This window comes from Periplaneta americana, chromosome 13, assembly GCF_040183065.1.
Source record: "Periplaneta americana isolate PAMFEO1 chromosome 13, P.americana_PAMFEO1_priV1, whole genome shotgun sequence".
In the NCBI taxonomy this organism is placed as follows: Eukaryota; Metazoa; Arthropoda; class Insecta; order Blattodea; family Blattidae; genus Periplaneta; species Periplaneta americana.
In genome coordinates, this window is record NC_091129.1 from 63,238,654 (window position 1) to 63,260,449 (window position 21,796).

Here is a 21,796-nt window from a genome sequence, read left to right on the forward strand (position 1 = left end):
CGTGGTTTTCCTCAACTGAATATAAATAATTTTCACTTAAATAAGGTCGAATGCCGGATGGATTGAACCCCAATTACCACGAAATAATAGACACAGTACAACAGCAACAAGCATTCCCAACAGTAAACTGTAGAAAATTAAGTTGAAGTCAGTTTACCGAAACCTACGAATGCTTGTGAAGTAACAGTTCTGCAGATTGTTTAAAATTATTGTAATACATTTATAATATACATAAAGGTCAGTATAACTTCTCAGTTTAACCAAAAATGCATATTGATTGAAATTGTTGTAATTTATAAAATACAGGATTAGTAAAACGTTTCTCACCATCTAAATAACTTTCGAAGCATGTGGTTCAGTGACATGAAACTCGGTGTGTGGGGATAGCCGTATACTAAGAACTCAATAACGGTATTACCGAGTTGGAGTTACTTCTGGTTTAACCGGAATGGAATACCCAATATATTTTTATATTTTCGAATAATGCTCATTAAGAGCTTTTCAAAAAGTACCCACACTAGATACTTCTGTACAAATTTGTTGTTGCTAAATCAATAAAGTGTAGGTCTAACGAATAAAACGCTTCTTTTGTTTATTGTGATTTGGCTGTGGTAATACCATTATTGAGTTCTTAGTATATAGCTATCCCCAAACATCGAATTTCATGTCGCTGAACCACATGCTTCAGAAGTTATTTAGAATCCACACCTGTGGAGTAACGGTTAGTGCATCTAGCCGCAAAACCAGGTAGCCCAGGTTCGATTCCCAGTCGGGGCAAGTTACCTGGTTGAGGTTTTTTCCGGGGTTTTTCCTCAATCCAAGATGAGCAAATGCTGGGTAACTTTCGGTGTTGGACCCCGGACTCATTTCACTGGCATTATCACCTTCATCTCATTCAGAGGCTAAATAAACTAAGATGTTGATAAAGCGTCGTAAAATAATCTACTAAAAAAAGCTATTTAGATGGTGCGGAACTTTTTACTAACCTCGTACAGACCAGTAAAAACTTGTCAATTTATCCAACAATGTATGTAGAATCAGTAGCTTCTGTCTTTATTTTGCTTCTCAATAGAAATGCAGCTTTAATTATGAATTAAGAACTTAAAAACACACATACAATATCCACTTTCGTCTTGCTTTTCACTAAGAGAAGCAATTGTTGCAGCAGTGATGCTGCATTTAGCTACTACTCACTGATGACATGCTCTCTTCATAACTGGCGCATGGGAATGCATTGACCAACAGTCATGTTTCTGCTTCATTGAAGCGGGAAGGTAAGGTCAGCTCGAGAAATTATTTCATTAAATACATTAAACAAAGAAGTAAGGTGTGCGTACCTTTTAAATTTGAATAATTTTAAGCTGTAACTATTATTTTAGAGAATTAGTATCTATTTCTCGAACCACTATGCACTTTAGAGTTGGATATCATCTTAATTTATATTTACTTGCATTTATATACTATTAGGTATTCAGAGAGATATGTAGTCCGCATTGTATTCATAAGAATCATGACCAGCTTTCTTCCGAATCCACTGTTTTTTCATAACATAATTTATTTCGTATGTCATCTTCTCACTTCCGCGACAAGCAGGCCATTTGTCCAAGAAGTTTCGCAATGGGCTGGGTGTGCTCTCTCCAATGGAGAGAAAAGAGCATTAGAGACAACTGCTGAAAAGTGAAGCTGCATACCAAAAATGAAGTATTCAGAGCTGACACTTATTATATACTTTTTATATTTCACTATAATTATAATGATACATCAACATGAGGAAATATTGCCAATACAATAACTATGAAATTTTAAACTTTAATAAAATGACTGTTCTTAGTGTTTTTTTTTTTTTTTTTCTCTTTACTTAATTCTGTTGTGTATAGTCTTCGAATTTGTTATGAAAAGTCTCTTACAGTTCTTAGTAAAATGCAACCAGGTATTCAAAATGTATTTTTATAATAAACAACATTGGGAGGTGGATCTTTTTCCTTCTTGATATGCGACTGAAATATAAATAATAATAATAATAATAATAATAATAATAATAATAATAATAATAATATCTTTTTATCTATTCTTTTAAGTTGAGTTATTAGTCATGCACAAGGTGTTCTAATATAAATCAGTTTACCTGAAGGCCTCTTTCCAGTTCATTGAAAGACATGGGGCACTTGTGTGGAAGAAGAGCATACACCAGTGGGGTGATAAACATGATGCAAAAAGCAACAAGTGCCACCTGCATTGGAGCATGAGCCCATGGATAGCGGCAGAAAAATTTATTTTTCTCTAATCTATCCATCATAAATGGCGTCAGAACTGTAAATAATTAGGAAGGATTAAATAGATATCTTTGAGAAACAGAAATTATTATATTTTTTATAGTAAGTGTAGGCTTTTATTTATAAGGCTTATTACCCTTTTCAGGCTGATATTTGTCTTTTTACGATTTTTCTACCTTATTCACTAAACATACAGCTGTTGAGACTTGTGCCGTTCAGAGCGAAAGTGGTGAAAGTCAAAATTGGGTAATGAGGTTTAAATTAAAATTCTGAAAAAAAAAAAAAAAAAAACAGTGCAAAGTAGCAATTAATATGGCCTTCTTGCTATCCACTGACTACTAATAGTTTAAATAAATTGAATATTAATTGCTACTTTGCGCTGTATTTTGTATTTTACAGAATGTTTACTTTAACCTCGTTACCCATTTTTTACTTACACCACTTCTGCTCTGAACGGTTCAATTATGTGGTGTCAGCATGAAAGTGGGTCTCCTTCTAGATAACATATGGCATACATTGGCAACATACATTCTCTAGGTAGAGTTTGAATCCCTATGGTTTCCACACAACATTAGAGCTGTACGCCTTAGCTATTGCATAGGCCTACATCACAGTTGGCGTGAAATGTAATATGAGAGCCAGTGGCGTAGCGTCAATGTAAGCTGAAAAGCTTAGCTTCCCCAGTTAATAATAATTTCATAATAAACCTGGAATTTGTGAAGAAAATTATTTATTAATTTTAATAGAATTTATATTTACGCGTTAAATATTGTGATGCGGCAGCTCAGGATGATTTGTGATGCAGCAGTAAACAAGAAGCCTGCACACACCAGCTTCCAAGCAGACTGGTTTCTTCTGTGTAATCCACCCCGCAGATTTTCCATCCCTTTCTAACTAAACTACCCTAGTCGCAAGGCTCGCAAGAAGCTAGCTTTAACATTTAAAATAAGTAGTTTCCGAGTTATCCCTTTTCGTCAGTTGTGTTCAGTTGAAGTGTTAGTGTGCATTGTGGCTGATATAATAAATAATGAGCGAAATAACAGTTCCTGACACCAGTTTACTTGAATTTTTTTAGGACAATTGTATTATCAAGACTGACTTACGAACAAAAGTGTGATTTAAAAAATAAATGACCGACTCCCTTGCTGTCAATGAAGGACACAACCAAAAGACAGACACATACTTACGTAACGATACTAATATTGTGATTTCTCTAAGTATGACAGGGAGTGAGCTAATGTTATACGTATACGTGTCTATTTGTTAAGAGATATGTGTAAACCGTGAAATCATATTTTACTACGTATCATTTGAGTCATGCCTTATTGGTGTTACTTACAATGTTCCAATCAATCTTCGACTGCTGACTTGAAATTGACTACTATCTATTTTAAGACTGTATTTTTGTAATACGTTTTCTCATATTGCATGAAAGACAACTTGAGTTAGCTTCCCCTGCTCAAAACTTCATGCTACGCCACTGATGAGAGCACCATATTTCAGAGGTCATCATGTGGGAGGAGAAGATTAAAGAAAAATCCTACTCTTTGGTCTTTGTAACTAGTCCTCAACTATTGGGAGTTCTTTCATCTTCCATCCTACTGGTAAAAGTAGATTTATACTTCAAAACATTGTGCTGTGACAGCGTTGCTGTATGATGTTCTTCAAAATAACTTTTTTTGTGTGTAATATTCTCCTCCTAACAAGATGTTAAAAAAATGAATTTTTAAATGACCACATTACAAGTGTCAGCTAAAATGAAATGCTCCTGGCCAAATTAGTAAACTGAAGGTGAGTATGAAGAATATATTTTGCAATGATAAAACACAAACAAAAATTTGTTTTGCGTGTACAGTCCCAGAAACAAAAATTTGTTTTATGTGTACAGTCTCAGAAACAAAAAATGGCCCGCCTCTTGAAGTTCCTTACAGAGCATAATTCACACAACAGTAATTTAACAACGGTTTTCAACTCAGTATTATTTGAATAGTGCATTCCACAACTAACTGCCAAAGCGATCTCGTGAGTACCACTGAGCATGCACAATGCTTTGAACCTGGAATGTAGAAAATACAGGCGGGCCATTTTTTTATAACTATACTTTAATTTTTATCAGCTGCATACTACTTTTTTTATGGTTGCATGATATAACTTAACTACTTGAAAAAAATTGGAATTTTTTTTCATCACTACTTTGTCCATTATGCAGTCTTCAGGAAGAAATTTATCAGAATCTTCTTCAGCAATGTCCATCCCTTTCCTCTAGACTCATTGTGTGTGTGAGAAATATTGGAGAGCGAGAGAGTTAATGGCTTTATTGCCAAAACTCACTATTTAATAACATATTACATATTATTAACAGATACAAACCCATTGGTGGTGCAGTCATGGCTATTGTACCAGCAGTAGTGCAAGTTATATTCCTTGCTGCTGCATTTCCTGAATTTCCCAGAAAGTTATTGTCCTTGTCATAAACTGGAACGCCTTCGTACAACGATCTGAAAACGTTTAAAATATCTATAAAACGGCAGCTTATGAATGATATGTGCATAGCAACAGAGAAGAATGATAATCATTGAAATGCAGAGAGAAGCAAGGCTGTAACGTCTCGGAAAAAATAGCTTGTTATTATTGTTAGAGAAAGTGGAAACAATGGCAGTATTGAAAATGTATTAATATAAATAATTTGTATAGATATTTCCGAAGAGGTCCTCTACAATGGACAACATGGTCACCTGACCTCAACCTACAGACTTTTCCAAATAGAGAATTTTTAAATCTGAGGTAATGCTGAGACTGGATCATTTCCGAGAGAAGATAACTGTTGCAACAGCTGCTCTGAATCGTCACATTTTGAAGTTGAAGGGGATTCAAGAAAACGTAATGAAGTCTGAGAAAGTTTGTTGAAATTGGTGGCAGTCATATGGAACATGTTTTGGATTAAATAAATGTACTATTCGTCAGTTTTGCCATTGGTTCCAAAACATTTATTGCAATTAAAGAATTTTATCGAAAAATAAAAACATTCTACGTAAAGATTAATTTTTTTTTTTGGTCCTACAGGATATATCTGTTATGCTAACAATTGTTATTAGAGGAGAGAAATTTGCTCCGGCACTGGGAATCGAACCAGGGTCCGAGCGAATTTCTCTCCTCTAATAACAAATTAAAAACATTAATTTGCCACTGTTTCTCATTTTCTCCAATTTATACTCGTAAATTCTTATTGTGATAATTAATGTTGTATTTGACAGATAATCTCTCCCCAAATTAAGGAAATTCGATTTTTAATCTCTGAAAAATAATATTAGTAATCAATATTCTTTCTTCATTTTACTTTGAATACTTCAGAAGGAAATTTTGAATTTAGTATGCAGTAGAAGCATTCATTGAAGTTTTATAACAAAAAGAAATGAATATATAGGCCTACTTGGTAAATTCCAAAATAATTTATTTGTTTTCTTTTTTTTTTTTTTTTGTTAAACAAAACTGTATTAAATTTAAGGAATGTGAAGTTTAATTACACTTAAAATAGTTGAACAAAAGCTGGTTAGTTTATTTGTAAAGTAATTAGAGAAATTATTAGATATGCAATAAAAATTGTGTTATTTCTGAAGTCTATTTTGAATAAAATTATGTGAGAAATGGGGGAATTTTTTGTATGTTCATGGCCACCAGCGTGGCTCAGTCGGTTAAGGTGCTTCCCTGCTGGTCTGAAGTTGCATTCAGGCGTGGGTTCGATCCCCGCTTGGGCTGATTACCTGGTTGGGTTTTTTCCGAGATTTTCCCCAACCATAATGTGAATGCAAGGTAATCTATGGCGAATTCTCGGCCTCATCTCTCCAAATATCATCTCGCTATCACCAATCTCATCGATGCTAAATAACCTAGTAGTTGATGCAGCATCGTTAAATAACCAACTAAAATTTTTAAAATTAAAAATTGTATGTTCATTGATGAACAGAATAGGTACTGCGATCAGGATGACTGTATTTAGAGTTCAAGATGTTAGTGATTGGATAAATTTTGTTCTCAACATGCGTTCTAATCATGTAATTCAGTTACACAAAAAGAGGCTTCTGAAAACCTGAAATTAGGTGCTAAAATATTACAACTATTAAAAGAATTTAGGATGCAGAATACAATAATAATCTCCTTTGTGAGAAAAAGTTATTCCATAAGCTAGTTCTAAATTACAGTGTGAGTCAGGTATTTTTCGCAGGAAGATGTAGTATTTTAAGTGAAATATTTATTTTTGCTTAAAAAGGTGCTAGTATGCAATATTGGTGCAAACAGCATATCAGAACAGGACAACCACTGAGATATAACCTGGTATTTCCCCACTAATCCAACTTTCTTCTAAAAAAAAAGATGGTTAACAAGTCTCGCAACATCACGACCTCATGTTACTTCACTGTCTGAGCCAAATCCTCAGCGGAGAAATGCGCAACTCTCCAGAAGACATTGTTGTTAGCACATCCGTTTGTTTAAATATGCACCAATAACTTCATGCGATGTAGAGAGATCGTTTTCAGTTTATAAGAACGTACTGTCTGATTGCCGAAATATGGAGAAATATCTTGTGGCACAGTGCGCTTCATGCCTTGATTAACTTAAAAATCGCACCAAAAACTATATCATTACATGTATAAATGTGTAATTTGTATGAAGTTAATCTTCTTATATATCATTGTTGCAAATAAAATCGTTTTTAATGACAGTAATATGTAACTCCTGTTAAATTTTGAAATTATATATATAGTACATAGGAATTTTGAGGTTTTTAGTTACCTACATATTTTTAGGATCAATATTACTTAAAAATCCGGACTCCAGTGATGACACATTTCCACAGTACACAATACACTTCACTGGCAGACACAGAAACTTCACAGAGGAAAATTTCAAAATACATTACATTTCGAAATAACAGAGAATAAGGGAAATTAATTGGTATTTTAATTATATCAGTTTAATTTCGTATTTAAAGCTTTGCACACATGTCGAGACAATAGTTATGAGAATTTTTAAAATAGGTATCAGTATTGGTACTATCGCAGAATTTACTCAAAGAGATCCTGTACCATGAACTGTTTTTACAGTTCAAACTCCTTTGGGTTCTTAACTACCTTTCAGGCAATTAATTGTTTTTTAAACGAGACAAATATTATGTTGATTAATTTATAAATATACCGTACTTGATATTTTTGCATTAATAGCTAAAAGCTTCTAGAGAACACTTAATATTAGTTCAAGGATCCATAAAGTGTTATTGTTATTTAATGTGGCACATAAACATTACAAAAAATTGAGATTTATGTAAAAAATTGCATTAATGTCTAATAACTTACAGAACTTTTAAGAAAGGAACAGAAACACAGGTGGCGGCTGCCACTCCAGCAAATGGCACTAGACGCCCTAAAACTCGTGGAGTTCTTTTCTAAAAATAAATAACATAATGACACAATTACATATTCTATATTATTATAATGAAACATTCCTTTGTATTCTTTATTTTAAGAAATTCGATAGTTTTTAAATGACCAGAATTGAAACAAATTTTTTATATTCTACCTACCTTTACCATGGACCCAAGTCCAACTGACGTCATTATCGCCACACTTGATGCCAGCATGTAAGTGATGGTAAAATGCCTGCCAGAGATAAACCATTATGTATTAGAATAGGAATGCTGTTCGTTACGTATTACTATGTTGATCATTTAATGAAAAATTGCTCTTTTGTAAAAAAAAACGTTATATAAAATAATAAACCGCTAATAGGTATATTTTAAATTACAGTTGATTGGTTTCCACAAAACAACCTCTAATGAAGTTCTCAGATCTATGTATTTTGGCTTTGTACAGTCCCAGATTCAGTATGGCATACCATTATGGGGTCGCAACAAGCAAAATTACAGAAATTTTTAAGCTACAGAAGAAAATTATAAAAATTATGAAACAAGCACCTATAAGGTCGCAAGGTAAAGAAATTTTTAGGGAACTCAAAATTCTGCCAGTACCTTGTATATATATTCTAGAAACAGTGTCTTTCATTAAAAAAACAAAGCAAAATTCAAATTTAATTCAGACTACCACATGTATCAAACAAGAACATCAAGTCATATCCATCTGTCCACTCATAGAATAATCACAAGTCTTAAAAGTATTTTACATAGAGGCATAAATATGTATAATAAAATTCCAAGCTCCATAATAAGTAGTAAACAAAAGAAGTTTAAAAGCATGGTCAACAGGTTGCTGCTGCATCATATGCCATATACTGTAGAGGAATTTATGTCTTTAGACCTTGCAGAAAGTGCCTACTAATGTGTAATTGTATCATGTCAGCAGATGTCCTGCAATAACAAAGCTACAAATTCATAAATATGTCCATAGTATAATCAGAAACTAGATTAAGACTTAGAAATAAGATTGACGAAGCCATGATTTGTAAAGATCTTTATGGTGAATAAATTACTACTACTACTACTACAACTACTACTACTACTACTACTACTACTACTACTACTACTACTACTACTACTACTACTACTACTACTACTACTACTACTACTGCCAAATACATGACAACTTACAGTTAGTCATTGGCTCTTCTACACTAATGTCTGATTAATTGTTGCCTGCTTTCAATTTGTGCATCTCACAGATACATTTGTGAGTACCGGTACTTAATTAAAGATGCATTAACTATAGACAATATATATTTACATACTATACAGAGTGAACCGTAAGTAATGTCATTAATTTCAGGGGATTATTCTTTGAGATATTTTAAACTGAAAGGTTTAATACAATTTTGCTCGTTTTTGCTACCTTTTCGAGATAAAAATTGTTTTATATGAAATATTTCATAGCGTGTTTTGGGAAAGCTATTGATTTAATTCTCAATATACTCAGTCAGTTTAAGAGAGCAGGGTATTATGATAATAAATTATTGAAGGGATTGTAGTTTTGTCCTTTAAATGTGTAAAAATTTGATCTGAACAAATGTAACATTTTAAAATTTCTTTTCAGAACTCGGAGTAGCTCAGTGGTTAGAGCACTTGGTACGTAGAACCAAGGACCTGGGTTCGATCCCCGGTACCGGAGCGAATTTTTCTCCTCTAATAACCATTGTTACCATAACATATATATTCTGTAGGACCAACAATTAATCTTTACGTAGAAAAAATTGCATTTGTTCAAATCAAATTTCTGTACATTTAGCCTAAAGGACAAAACTAAAATTCGTTTAATCATTTATATTATCATAGTACACTGTGTTCTTAAATTAACTGAGCATATTGAAAATTACAGTAATTCAATATCTTTCCCAAAGTACGCTATGAAATGCTTCATATAATCTTTTTTTCTCGAAAAGGAAGTAAAAATGAGCAAAATTGCATTAAACTATTTTGTTTGAAATATCTCTAAGAATAACCCCTTGAAATTAATGACATTACTTACGGTTCACCGTGTATATAGCCATATCTTTTCAAAGTTGAGCATCATTTAAACACTGTATACCAGTAACGTTTTTCTGCACTGAAATATACTTACAAAAATGTTTTTAACACTGCACATGCAATTGTATTAATAACGAGTACAGTTTCCCCCCTCTTTTCTCTCTCTCTCTCTCTCTCTCTCTCTCTCTATATATATATATATATATATATATATATATATATATATATATATATCTTTCTCTAACCCTCCAAACACACCAAAAATATGTGTATTCCCAAACTCTTCAGGTTTGGTTGATGGGGCTGGACTCTGCCATCTGGCAAGCTCAGCATCCAGAGCAATGATTTACCATCAGCAGCTGAATCACTTAAATTCAGAATGAGGATGGTAAACATGTCCCACTCTAGCCATTTTCTAAGCCAGAACACATTCCTATTCCGCTCTTGGCTAGAATACCACCTTTCCTCACATTATGCCCTAAGTGTCGATCAGGCTATATTTTATTAGTCACTTTATAGCCTATTGGCTAATCTCCTAAATTGAGACAACTCAACCTGCCCGTGTTTTTTTTTTTTTTTTTTTTTTTTTGTGGTTTGTCAAAGGCGCTAAGACAAATGTCAGATGTGCCCTAAAAGAAATGGGTCATGGACCTACATAGGCTACTCCATCAAATTTCGGCATTTTCCAAATTCACTAATCAGGACCTTTGCTTGGAAACTTCTGAGCGAACTTGCTCAATCGTCACTTCCTTAGTCCAAGAAGTCTGATCCCTTGTGTAGCGAGGATAGTGACGCCTTGCCTCTCACTATTCGCTCTGCCGAGGCGACCTTGTTCTGTTACTATTCGGTCATGCTGCAGTTTGTTCTCCGAGACATTCCTCCCTCTCATGTGGTAGCTGTTAGGTTACGTCCATTTTCGGGTTTTCTTTAAAATTCTCCAAGTTCCTTCAACAGAACGGTAAAAAACGGATGAGACAAGCGTCCTACCAGCTTGGGGCTCATGTCGGTTCTTCCTCATAGTCCCAAATTCCCTTGCAAGGACGTGCGATCGCGTACCTTTAATTATTGTTTCTCTTCCCATTTCCTTCTCAGATAATTAATTAATCCATTCATTCAAGATCATTTCAGTTCCTTGCTGCTTTTTGTCGAAAGTAACATGTCTTAATATAAAATAACTTAGGTAGGGTATTGTACTGTCGAACTTCTGAATGCGTGTGAGATGAAACAGTTTAAATAAATGTGGATGATTTTGACATCACAACAATGTTACTTATTCCTCCTTCATTTTTTTTAATGGTCAGTTTGTAGCCATTAACCTGTTTGGAGTCTAGCATCCTAGTTTATAGGTATGTGAGATCACATTTTAGCAGTTCTTTCCATAAAATAATTATGTTCCTAAAATAAGAAACATGAAGATAGTTAACCTACCCCACTGTTATGTATTTTAATGTATTTTTCGCCAAACTATATTGTTTTTCATGAGACTTGGTTGATGGAGGTCGCGGTTTTTTAGCTGCCCAGAACAACACTAGCCATCACGCTTAAGCATCGTTCCCTAGTTGTAATATTAAGACTCTGTCGCTCTTAGTTGTGATAATTTATTTAAATATTACATGCGCCCAGGGAAAATATTTTAACCATGAAGGAGATGAGTCGTATGAACTAAGTCGTGTGAAAAGCATTATAACTTCTGTTTCGCTAGATGATTTGAACGAGTTTTATTATTATAGTTGTTTTGAAAAACACGTAAGAACTAGCATACATTACACGTATTTTTTCATATTACAACCATTTTTTTTCAGTAGTGAGCGGAAAGAGTAAAAAAATTACGATTGAAAATACATGTAGACCCTACACAGACCTTTTTTACTTTCTAACGGAATTATTTTAAACTACAGAGTGATTCATATAAAACGGTTTTTTTTAATATCCTCAGAAATCGTTACGTCGTTCGTTTCAAGAGGCGGAGTACTCCTACACCACCTGTCAAAGCGAAACTGCCACACACAATTAGTGTTGTTCACGAGTTGCGAGAGCCAGATCATGAGAAACGAGTTCATACTGAACATAGTTCCTAGGTTTAATTTGTTGCTACACGTGGTTCTCTCAATCTGATGACAAGTTATTTTGATGATAGAGCAATTTATAAAATTTGTAGCCATCCAGATCACCTGATCTAACGCCATCGGAATATTTCTTGTGGGGTTATCTTAAAAATAGACTTTATAAGAATCGACCACGAACAATTAACGATTTCAAGAACAATACTGCGTTTCCATGGAGCGACATGTATGGACGTGTGCTCAGGAAGGATGAGGTCATTTTCAACATCTACTATGAAGGTAAGCTATTGTGCTATTCTCCCAGAGTCACTTTACATAAAAAAAGTTGCATCTTCGTAACTTCTATGAAACGTAAATAGGAAGATTTTACAAACTACCAGTCTTTTATATGTTTCACTCTGTGCAACTCATTGTGCAATTTCATGACCACATTGAATAATAAAAACTATTATAATCTTGAGATGCGCTCGGGTGTGAGTTAGATTTCCGTTTGCGCTGATTATCTGCTCGAGTTTTCCCAGGGTTTCCTTCAACCTTCTGTCTCTTCTCGCCAAATACCATGCCGCAATGACCGATTCCGTCGATGGTAAATAAACTAGTAAAAAATTCCGGTATTACCTACATGATCAACAGCCTACGTATAGTGGAATGGTGCATCATTAGGCCTACCAAAGAGTTTGTAATATATAAGTATTACAAACTTTTTGGGCCTACCATCACAAGCCAATTCTCACCGGCATTTTTCATTCTTTGAGATAAGAAGTGCTGAATGTGAATGCTAAAATATGGAAATATTTTGTTTTTGCGACATCGTAGTGTTTATACTGTATTTCGTACATTGAAAAAAAAAAACTATTTATTTAGCCTGATACGGTAGGCTACGTTGAATTTAACCCAAGGTAGATTTATTTTCGGATTGATCGGAAGATCCATCTTACAAGAGAGGGTGTTGAAAGACAATTGACAAGGAGGATCAAGGCGGAGAAATTCTAAGGAAGGTCAGGCGCTCTACCACTGAGCTATCGAGTTCGTCTCACGCCAAAGGCATGGAATTATCCTTTCATACTGGCGACTCTGTTATAGAGTACTGTCCATAGCGTCTGATCTAGTCAGCACTGCTTATGGGTTGAAAGAAACTTTTACAAATGTAATCTTGATCTTACGATGTTTGGTGACGTATACACGTCCGTTGATGTGACATATTAATGAATTTAAATACTATTATAGTCACAATCATCACATCAGCGGACGTGTATACGTCACCAAACATCGTAAGATGAAGGTTACATTTGTAAAAGTTTCTTTCAACCCATAAGCAGTGCTGACTAGATCAGACGCTATGGACAGTACTCTATAACAGAGTCGCCAGTATGAAAGGATAATTTCATGCCTTTCGCGTGAGACGAACTCGATAGCTCAGTGGTAGAGCGCCTGACCGAAGAACAGGAAGTCGCAGGTTCGATTCCCGCTCGAGGTTGTGAAATTTTTCTTTCGTACCAAGGCATGATTGTGACTATAATACTATTTAAATTCATTTCTAAGGAAGGTTTGTGGTAGGATATACAGTAGGCTATATCGAATATATAAGTCATCTGAACCTGAATTACTCATAAAATTGTGACTAGTGAGAAAAGTAATTCACGCCAGCAAATAATAAGTTATGGACTTCCTGGCCCTCGATATTTACATTTTTAATGTACTGTACCGTACCTATCATATTTTCAAGACTTTGATAGCGTTGCTATAATTTGATCTAAAAGGTATGTGAAGGTTTTGTTTTTACGTATATTGTCTCTATCTAGTGTCGTAAATTGGAAGTTAAATGAAGAGTGTCGTTGTAATGATATACTTTTGGAGCTAATCTTAATCTGTATTTGTAGTCAAATCATTTTTAGCAAGTTATTGTGTGTAGTGAGTTATTTCAAGTATATTTCGTTGTTGGTATATGAAAGCATTTGATAAATGGTGAGCGAAAAGGGGATGTAGAATCTTTAAAATTCCAGTGAGAATCGAACCCTGGACCGTTAAACAAGAGTGCTGTTCTAGGTTAACAGGTTGGTGCTTTACGATCAAATAACTTATGTAACTTATATTTTAATAACGTACAATGCAAACTTTTTATACCGGCATGCATTGCAATATATGTGTTAACATTACATAGTATACTATGATCCTTACGAAATTTCATTGTGAAATAAATGCTACTGATAATTTTCGAGGTAGCGTTTTACAGGTTAGGTCCAGAGATGGAAACTAGAACGAAAACATGGTCCAGATGGGGAAAATAGAGGTATGTTTCTGGCAGTGATATGTATCTCTAGATTCTAGACGGTATGTAGGCAATTTTAGTTCATTTCCGGTCTAACTATTGCTGATAGGCCTTCTACTGCGCCAGTTGATTCGAACGGTTTTTATTGTTACGGTTGAGTTTCGAAAAAAAAAAATGCAAGAACTAGCACACGTAGACGTTCCGAGGTTCATGCGAATAGGTATAGAACCTTGTTTACAGCGTACATACATTAAAACAGCCATCTGGGTAATTAGCAAGGGACCTCCGGTATTTTACAAAGTATATGGAGGAAACAAATGTTGAATATTTCCAAAAATTTTACTGCTGTAAGCTGCACATGGCCCCTTAGGAGTTGAAATTGTAGGAAAGTGTTGCATGTGTTTGTAAAAAGTATAAAGTATGTAATGATTATTATGGAACAATAAAATAAACTGGATGAGTAGAAAACTCTTTATTTACTCTTTCATTTAAATATGGGGTTGTATGGACCATCTCTTATAGGGTCTCAGTTATTACTGAAAATATTAAAAGTTATTGCACCCAAACTTGATGTAGCCTACGCTTTTATCCTAATGTACCCTCGCAGCTAAACGTTAAAAAAAATCTTTCACTACCTTTTTAGCTACACTTACAATACTTTACTGTAGATAACCGACTATGATTTACATTATAAATATCTATTTACGAAATAACTTACTTCTAAAATTAAAAATAGCGTTTTCTAGAGCACGTAACATTGATGTTATATTGCAGTCCCGTACTGAAGAATTTCTGATACCAAACCAAATGTTTTTGCTAGAAGGTACAACGTCACGTCTGCTTGTGGTTCGTACGACCAATTATTGTTAAAATCGTTCCTCATACGCATACCCTCGGGACTACTGTTTTAAACCTCTAATTTCCCCATCTTCGAGATTCCAAAAGAGTTTGTTTTACGTACGTTAATAATATCAATTTATTATCATCTAAGAATAACAATTCTGCAGTTTTTCAAAATAGTTTGTTTTACGTACGTTAATAATATCAATTTATTATCATCTAAGAATAACAATTCTGCAGTTTTTCAAAATAGTGCTGGCCTGGGCAGTGCAAGCAAGTGGCACGGAATGTCTCTATCGCTTGGTCCGAAAGGTTGTGAGTTCTAGTCCCGTCTTGGGTGTGGGTGTTGTGTTTGTATGGTTTAAGGAAAAAGAAACAGAAAAAAGAAAGCTGTAAAAAAAGAAAAGTTTAGAAAATGGCCTATGGCCGGTTATAAAAAAAACTAAATAAAAATATAAGAATTTACCGGTATACTAAAAAAAATGAAAAAAGAAAAAGAAAAGAAAGAAAAAATTGGTATAAGAAAACAAGACACTGTATTCCTTATGTTACTTGTAGGGTAATCAGAGAAGAATAGTGCCTCAAGATTTCTTAAGGATGAAGTTCTTGCAAACTAGCAGAGAATCGTGGGATCTCCGTTTCCTGAAGTTGGTGAGTCACTTCGTATTATAGATTAGTTAGAAAACATCTCCACCAGTAGATTGAAAAAAGCTTTAGGTAGATATTGGTGCTATGTAAAACACGTTGTGTAATGTATTAATTGCAAATTGCATATGAAACAGTCCTGCGATTTTAATGTTTGTTTTTATTGTACCTTTCACAGATTTCTCATAAAAATTCGTTAACTCTTTGTAGGATACTTTGGTTGTGATGCCAATAATACTATATTATGATTATTTATCTTCAAACGTCATAGTGATAAACTATATTACGATTATTTACCTTCAAACGTCGTAGAGTGATAAACTATTAAACTATATTATGATTATTTACCAGTGGCGTATACTGGTTAAAGGGTTTGGGCTACCACTGACCCTATTATTACACAAAATATATTTTAAAATCCCTATAATAAAATTCTTTACATATTTATGTGAATTCCAGACGTCTTGATTGGGACGAAAATACGTTGATGACTTCGTCATTGAAATTACAGTTGGGCCACTTGCAAAGTTTCTGTAGAAATGACTTTTCAATGGACATCAGTGCCAAGCCGGATAAACGTTCTTGTGTATGAGTTGATCTACAGTAGGATTTTATTCTCTTCAACGCAGAAAATGTTCTTTCTATCGATGCTGACGTAGCTGGTATTGTCACAATTAATGTTGCCAATTTAAGGACTTCAGGAATAACTTGGTTCAGCTGGTTTTCATATATGGCAGATAATATTTCATGGATAGGTTTGTTCGAAAAATCAAAGACTTCTGCTGAATATATTACACTTAATTCATTTTTCAAACGTATTTGATCAAAGTGACTGTTATAGGACTGAAATAATTTGTTTAGTGCCTCATTCGGGAAGTTTTCTCTATAAGCAGAAAATTTTTGAGAATATAGAAGATGTGTGAACTGAAGCTTTCCATAATCAGAAAATCTGTCAGTAATTTCCATGTGCATACGATCTAGTATGCTGTAGTACAGCTGCCTGTATTTCAGTTCATCATCTCCTTTTCTTCGCTTTAATGGTGGTTCCATTTATTGGCTGAAGAATTTTCATTTTCCATATTACTCCATATGGACGGAAACCCACTACGTCTGAACTCGGATATAGTATTTTTTTAACTTTGATACCTCTTGCAAGTATTGCAAGTAGTATGCTATGTCTAGACTTTTTGTCTGAAGAATATTGTAGAGCACATCTGTATGTGCGAACACTCTAGCATAGACTTCAAGAAGAAATATATTCTGAAACTGTGTGGAAAAAATTCTAATATCCTTGAGCCTGCACAATTACAGCATCATCCCAGTTTTCTTCAGAGTCATTACAAATGATATTTTTAAAGAAAGCAGTCCGTTTTTCTCTGTATTCCTTTACTGTATTTACAAGCCGAGATGTAAAATTCAATCTAGTTGGTGCTACTTTTGGGAGTTTCTTGTTCATAAATTCCTTGAGTTTTCTGATCTTTTAGGAGATGATGAGAAAAATGCAGCTAAACCCGACAGTGTTTTGAAAAAAATGCGGCATTCTGGAATGGATGAAGTAGTTTGTTGCAAAACTAAATTGAGAACATGGCTGTAACAATGGACAAATAGTGCTTGAGGATATTTTTCTTGAACTTTTGTTTTCAAGCCATTAATATTTCCCGCCATAACTGAAGCACCATCGTATGTCTGTGCAATTAACTTATTGCCGACATTGTATTCTGCTGTAACACCTTCCACATGCTGAAACAAAGCAGCAGCAGTTTTGTCCGAACTGACATTTGTGAATCCTATAAACCGTTCTTGAACATTGGCAGTATTGTCGACGCATCTTAAAACAGTGGACAATTGACTCTGATTAGAGCAGTAACTTGTTTCATCAACAACAATGGCCACAAAAGGTTTTATTTTCTTTATCATAACCCCACTTATAGCAAATATTAAGTCATTCTGAATTGCGGGAGAAGTACCACGAAATATTGTTGAACTCTCAAGATGATTGGCCAGTAAATGGTCAAATTCACTTAAGGAACTTAAATATTCAATATAATTTCCTATATTGTCTGATTTCACACTCTCGTTATGACCCCGAAAAGCCAATTCTTGTTTTCCTAGAAAGCAGACTGCGTTAATAAGACGCAGTAAAATCTCCCGATTTTTTTTTTTTCACAAGAGCATTGTGTTGGTTGATGTGAGAGATTTTTGCTTATCTAGCTGTAAATCAATTCTTGTTTTTCCAAAGTTTGCAAAGTTCATGCTACTACAAATATGAGCTTTTGATTTGTCGTATTCTAGGACTGCCGTTCGAAGGGAGTTCATATTAGAAAACCCCTCTTTTGACCACACATTAGTTTCGCGGCTAAATAACAAACATGGCCAGCAAAATAGTTTAGACAGTTTAGAAGTACCACACAACCAATTCCACTTACCATATAATGTTGAAGTGAAATGGCGTGTGTACTCACGCTGTTTTTCTTTTACGTCCATGGACAAATTTAACTCAGGAGTTGGTCTTTCCATTTTCACAATTTCAACTTTCTCGTTGTTATGTACGACGGTTAAAAAGGCACTTTTAATAAACCTTCTATTACACAGTCATTTTCAACACAAACCTCTCCAGAAACTTGTTCTGCCATATTTTTCACAATATCACTTAATTGGGAAATTAAAAACTTAATAATTCACAATTAATATAACTCTTAGACACTCGAACAAATCACAGATTTAAAATAATGCACTGCAAGAACATAATCACATTCAGAGCTAGCGTACTAACCTTATTGTTGCTTCGCGCCTGCGAAGAAACCGATCACGAGAGCGGAAACTCACGGCCTACACTGCACGATAGAAACAGTAGGGAGCGGGGGGGGACGGGCAGTTGTGCGAAGGACAGCGTGCGCGAAACGGTCACAGGTTACCTCACGTAGCAAGCGGTTTCTCCAGCGATGCCGCCTTGACAACTTGTTTCTTTTCGAGAGCAGAGAGCGCATATAAATCTAACAATTACTTTAATTTGAATTATTATGGTAAAACTAATAATACAAAATTATTACATTATGTTATATTATAAACTTTTTCTTTTGTAATTTCCTTGGGCTACCGCCGGTAGCCCCGGTAGTCCGCAAAATACGCCCCTGTTATTTACCTTCAAACGTCATAGTGATGACAATGTTATGATTATTTACCTTCAAACGTCATAGAGTGATAAACTATTAAACTATATTATGGTTATTTACCTTCAAACGTCATATAGTGAAAAAACTATATTATGATTATTTACCTTCAAACGTCATAGAGTGATAAACTATATTATGATTATTTACCTTCAAACGTCATAGAGTGATAAACTATATTATGATTAATTACCTTCAAACATCGTAGAGTGGTAAGTAATAAGCGTCAGACATTTACTTGTTCTGCTATCACAATGCCAACTGTTCCGATATTTTTCCTAATTTTACTATATTTTTTTTTGTAACAAATATAACTTAAGGCAAGTTGTTTTATATTTATTTTTTTTTTATTTCTGCTGTGAGATTAAGTAAGAATTATAGGGTGATGTATATCGGTAGTGAAATAACGGGATCAGAAGTGTTCTTAGAATAACTCTTCTCGGGTTCTAAGCCAGGTGAGTTGGAGATTAGCTTCCAACCTTTCGACGGCTAGCTCTGCCATCTTCTTCAGCCTCCTTAGTACTGTACCATGTTACAAAATATCTGTAGATGCAGTAACTAATATTTGTGTCATTATGATAGTTATCTTTAAATAACTTGAAAACGATTAGAGTTATCTCAAAACAGATTGCACCATTGTTTTTTTTTTCCAGAAAATTTCACATGATTTTGAGTACCTACATGACCCCCTTTCCATTTAAAATTTCAAAGTTGCATCCAAAATGGCGGCTTTTGAGATAGCTGAGGGCTAGAATCGAATGTATCACTGATAGAACTCTTGGTCTTACGAATACTGGTAACACCTATAGTAATCGAAAATCAAGAATATGGAAGATATTTATGTGGTTCCAGACTTTTGATTCCTCCTGTATTATTACTTCTGTTCCACCATTATAAAAGTCTTGAAAGGTGCAAAATCTATACTGAAAAGAGAATGGGATTTTTGCAAAGAACCTAGTCTCTTTGTCATTAAGATTAAATTTATCATAGACAGTATGTTTTTGCTTTGTATTCAAAATAATTTAGGGAAGAAATACAATAAGAAGTGACGAACCCAAGAAAAGAGAATGCCTATATAAAAACAGGATAAATTTCCATAACCTCAATTTTTCTCAATTTTGTGAAAGTTTATTAATTACGCCAACTCAAGCAGGTTATGTTCTTAAAAGAATTGGACCTATTTAGAACCAAAATATTTATCTAAATAATTTATTACTGATGTATTTATTGGTTAGGAAATGGAGCTCAACAATATGGAGTTGCAATGGCTACTGATATGCAAAGATTTTGCAGAATGATATTAAAAGTGCAAATTAGTCTCTAATTTAAGCTGGAACAGAAAATACTTTTCACTTTTCAAAATTTGAAAAGTGAAATGTTGCGAAGTTGCAAAGTTCAGTGGTGGAACAAGCCCCTAGTCTTGCTATAACTTCGTTCATAAATTTCATGAAATGGGAAGTTTTCAAGATATAAGGGAAGAAAAATACGACGTACAGTGGTCGCAGAAGAAACTCTGAATGATATTGGACACTGGCTGGAAAATTAACCTAAAAATCTCTTCGATGTCTTTCTTAGCAAATAGGTATTACTTAAACTTCGTACGAGAGCTATGTTACTTAAGGTAAAACTGTGGTGCAAAAATTAAACGGAGTGATACAGTAGGCCTACTTAGGAGTAGATTTTGAGTAGGCTAAAATGCAAGACGGAGATATTGATCTTAATCTTATTTTGTTTTCGGACGAAGCGTTGTTCCACTTACATGGTTATGTTAATGCACAAGAAATGTGCAAAAAGAAAGGTAGACAGTTCTAGTATCTCCCTCCATTACATGGGTAAATATAATTATAATTTTTTAAAAATAAAAATAATAGTATTTTGTTAGCAATTTTAGTGCCGTGAGTTTAACCGCGAAATCTTGTTGCCAGCTGGCCGGGTGCATACGCTCCGTTGTTCGTGACCTCCATACCTCGATTGCGTTTCATAAATATTCCGCTCACTCAGTATTTGAATGACATTTGTAGTTCATTGGGGGTAGCATACAATTAAATTCTAATCACACTAATTAATTTAATTCCAAAGTACCTACAAAGCATTACAAACACTAATATCGAGATTATGGTTACTTACGTGGGACTGAGTTCATTTCTGTCCATTGGCCGATTATGATATTCAAACAATGTATTGTATGATTGTTTTGCCCACTGCCAGAATATAATTCCAGGAAATGATCTGCAAATAATCATTTATAATAATTTATTTGCTGATTTGTTAGAGTACTTGTAAAATTGTAGGCTAACGCTGTAAATTTGTTACCTTAATAAAAAATAAATAAAATATTTACAAACGTGTATTAAATTAAACGTACATCGCTATAATTGCATAGCACGTAAGCTTCCCAATTGTTGTGATTCGATACCAGCTCAAGCTGAGATTTATTTCATTTCACAAGACCGAGTGTTTGTCGTTCTTTATGTGACATCTCTGCCGTAGTCGTGCTGACCACATGATCACAGAGGTCCGCAATGCGAGAGAGTCTAGTGTTGGTCCAGAAATAGGTCTACATCGTACACTACACTGTAGACCTATTGGCTGTAATTCGGAATAAATGGCGGAGATAAAACAAGACAAGGAAAGAATTAAATTAACGTGTTGGAGTTATCCAAGTAGCCAGTTTTTTAATCTCTGTTATTTTATAATGTTTTAACATAATTTAAATATAGCATGTCTCCATAATTCCTTGTGTGCTCAATTATAGAGAAGGATTTATCTGTTAGGCCCACAAGACACGGACTCACAGGCGCGAGAGTTTTAGAAGGCGGCGTATTTTGCAATTACCTTTACAACGATACCAAGATAACTGACACTGTCATGTCAAGCTTACTTCTAAAACAAAGATCCCTCGAGCGGAGAAAGATCATTAGGACGCCCTGTGAAGATACGGAAGAAAAATGTTGTAAACCGGAACGGTTCTTTTTAGGACAATTATCTGTTAGGGAGAAGAAGAAGATGATGAAAAAGATTTGTAATTTTATCAATATTTTATGATTTTTAATCATTATCCTTGAAAG

General features: G+C 34.3%; 1 protein-coding gene across 1 annotated transcript in view; it reads right to left on the reverse strand.

The window, feature by feature from the left end:
- Window positions 1–1,436: 1,436 nt before the first annotated feature.
- The window catches only part of LOC138712006 (sideroflexin-1-like), a 29,210-nt gene continuing 8,850 nt past the window's right edge, over window positions 1,437–21,796 (reverse strand). Inside the window, exons 3-8 of the mRNA XM_069843375.1 lie at window positions 20,856–20,957; window positions 7,852–7,927; window positions 7,625–7,713; window positions 4,644–4,771; window positions 2,126–2,310; window positions 1,437–1,997 (exon numbers count right to left, since the gene is read on the reverse strand). Of these exons, the coding sequence (XP_069699476.1) occupies window positions 1,935–1,997; window positions 2,126–2,310; window positions 4,644–4,771; window positions 7,625–7,713; window positions 7,852–7,927; window positions 20,856–20,957 (643 nt within the window). The 3' untranslated portion in view covers window positions 1,437–1,934. The remainder of the gene's footprint in view (window positions 1,998–2,125; window positions 2,311–4,643; window positions 4,772–7,624; window positions 7,714–7,851; window positions 7,928–20,855; window positions 20,958–21,796) is intronic.